Consider the following 1,591-nt stretch of genomic DNA (forward strand, 5'->3'; position numbering starts at 1 on the left):
GTCCGCCGCCCCACCAGCTGGCCCGGCCCCAGCCCGTCCAGGAAATCGCTGAACTGGCTCTCGGCACCCAGCCGGGTCGTGGGGAAGATGAACCTGCACCAGGGAGAGCAAAGGGCTTTCGTGGAGCATCGGGCTGGCGGGTCTCAAGCGAGATCCCGCCGGGAGCACGGGGACTGTGCTCGGCCTCAGCTCCCGTCCCCGTCCCCCCCGTGCCACCCCGCGGTGCCTTACGTGCCGTCGGAGCTGTTGCTGTTGGTGCTGCCGTCGGTGGACTCCCGGCTGCCTTGCCGGGTGACCCTGGTCCTCATCTCCACCGCGATGCCGGTCTCCGTGCTCCTCCGGATGTTGCTGCGCAGCTTTTTGGGGCCACCCTCTGGAAACCCAGACGGGGGTGAGCCCGGGAAGCACTTACTGCCCCCGGACCTTCCCACGGGACGGGCGTCAAAGCGGACGGACAAACCGGGATGCCGCGCACGGCCGGAGCCTGCCCGGGTGCCACTCCCCACCTTTGGCACATCACTCATTGTGGTTTAGGCAACCTTTCCCTGGGGATGAAACCCTGCAGGACCCCACACGGGCACGTGTCCCGGTGCCACGCACACCATGCTGGAGAGCCAGGGGCTGCCCTCCCCCCCCCGTGCCCCAGCCCAGTCTCGCCGCAGCCCTCGCTCAGCACCGATGCCGTCGTGCCTTCGCATGGCTGAGCGCCCCCCCCGCACCTCAGTCATCTCCCCCGCGCGCTGAGACCTGCCAGACTCAGCTCACGTGTGCTGACACCATCCCAGCCCACCGCCCGGCCTCCAAAATCCCCAGGGCACCATTGACATGTGCCGATGACTCCGTGCCACAGGGGACGTGTGCCCCGCGGGCCCCCCCAGTGCCGCAAGAGGGCACAGCCCCGACATGGACAGATCAGCGAAGTCTCCCTTTTGCCATATGGTTACACCGTCCCCGACGCCACGCATCCCAGGCGGTGGCAGATGGCAGAAGGAGGAGCGTGGCCTGAGCATCGCCCCCTGGCATCGCCGGCAGCCCTGGCATCGCCGGCAACCCCACTCCTGCTGCGTGAGCACGCCTGTGTCGGCACCGCACCACGGCTGCTCCTGGGGGAGTCAGGTTTGTCCTGCTAATTCGGGACTGCCCCCATGGAAGCGTTTGCCTGATCCTGGCAGCCCCCCCCCCGGCGCGGGCGCTGCTCCCCGTGGGCACCGGCAGCCGGGAGGGTCCCGGTCCTGCCGTCCCCAGGTGCGGTTGTGCCCGGCTCCCGCGCTTGTCACTTGGCTTCTGGGGATAATTATACCCCGTTCAGAAACACCTCGGATGTGCAGTGCTCCAAATTAACTCCTCTCTTTATAGAACATCTCCCGACTCACGAAATGCCAACAAGAACCAGAATAAAAAAGCAATAACCAGAGAAAAAGCCTACACTAAAGGGAGCTTTTTGCCCCCCCCCGCCCTTTAAAAAGCTATTTTAAGCATTTAAATATTTCCCAGAGCCAGAACGTTTGACAAGTCCTTTCTCCGAGCTCCCTCCCTGCCCGCAGCCGGGACCGGGGAGGGGGGATGCTGAGCCCAGAGCCACCCACGCTGC

The 1,591-nt window shown here is 65.4% G+C and overlaps 1 protein-coding gene across 1 annotated transcript in view; it reads right to left on the bottom strand.

Annotated features, from left to right (window-relative positions):
* RIMS3 (regulating synaptic membrane exocytosis 3) overlaps positions 1 to 1,591 on the bottom strand; it is a 15,910-nt gene that overhangs the window by 2,458 nt on the left and 11,861 nt on the right. Inside the window, exons 2-3 of the mRNA XM_009890605.1 lie at positions 232 to 373; positions 2 to 93 (exon numbers count right to left, since the gene is read on the bottom strand). Of these exons, the coding sequence (XP_009888907.1) occupies positions 2 to 93; positions 232 to 373 (234 nt within the window). The remainder of the gene's footprint in view (position 1; positions 94 to 231; positions 374 to 1,591) is intronic.

The sequence above is a fragment of the Charadrius vociferus genome, unplaced genomic scaffold (assembly GCF_000708025.1).
Source record: "Charadrius vociferus isolate BGI_N301 unplaced genomic scaffold, ASM70802v2 scaffold1578, whole genome shotgun sequence".
In the NCBI taxonomy this organism is placed as follows: Eukaryota; Metazoa; Chordata; class Aves; order Charadriiformes; family Charadriidae; genus Charadrius; species Charadrius vociferus.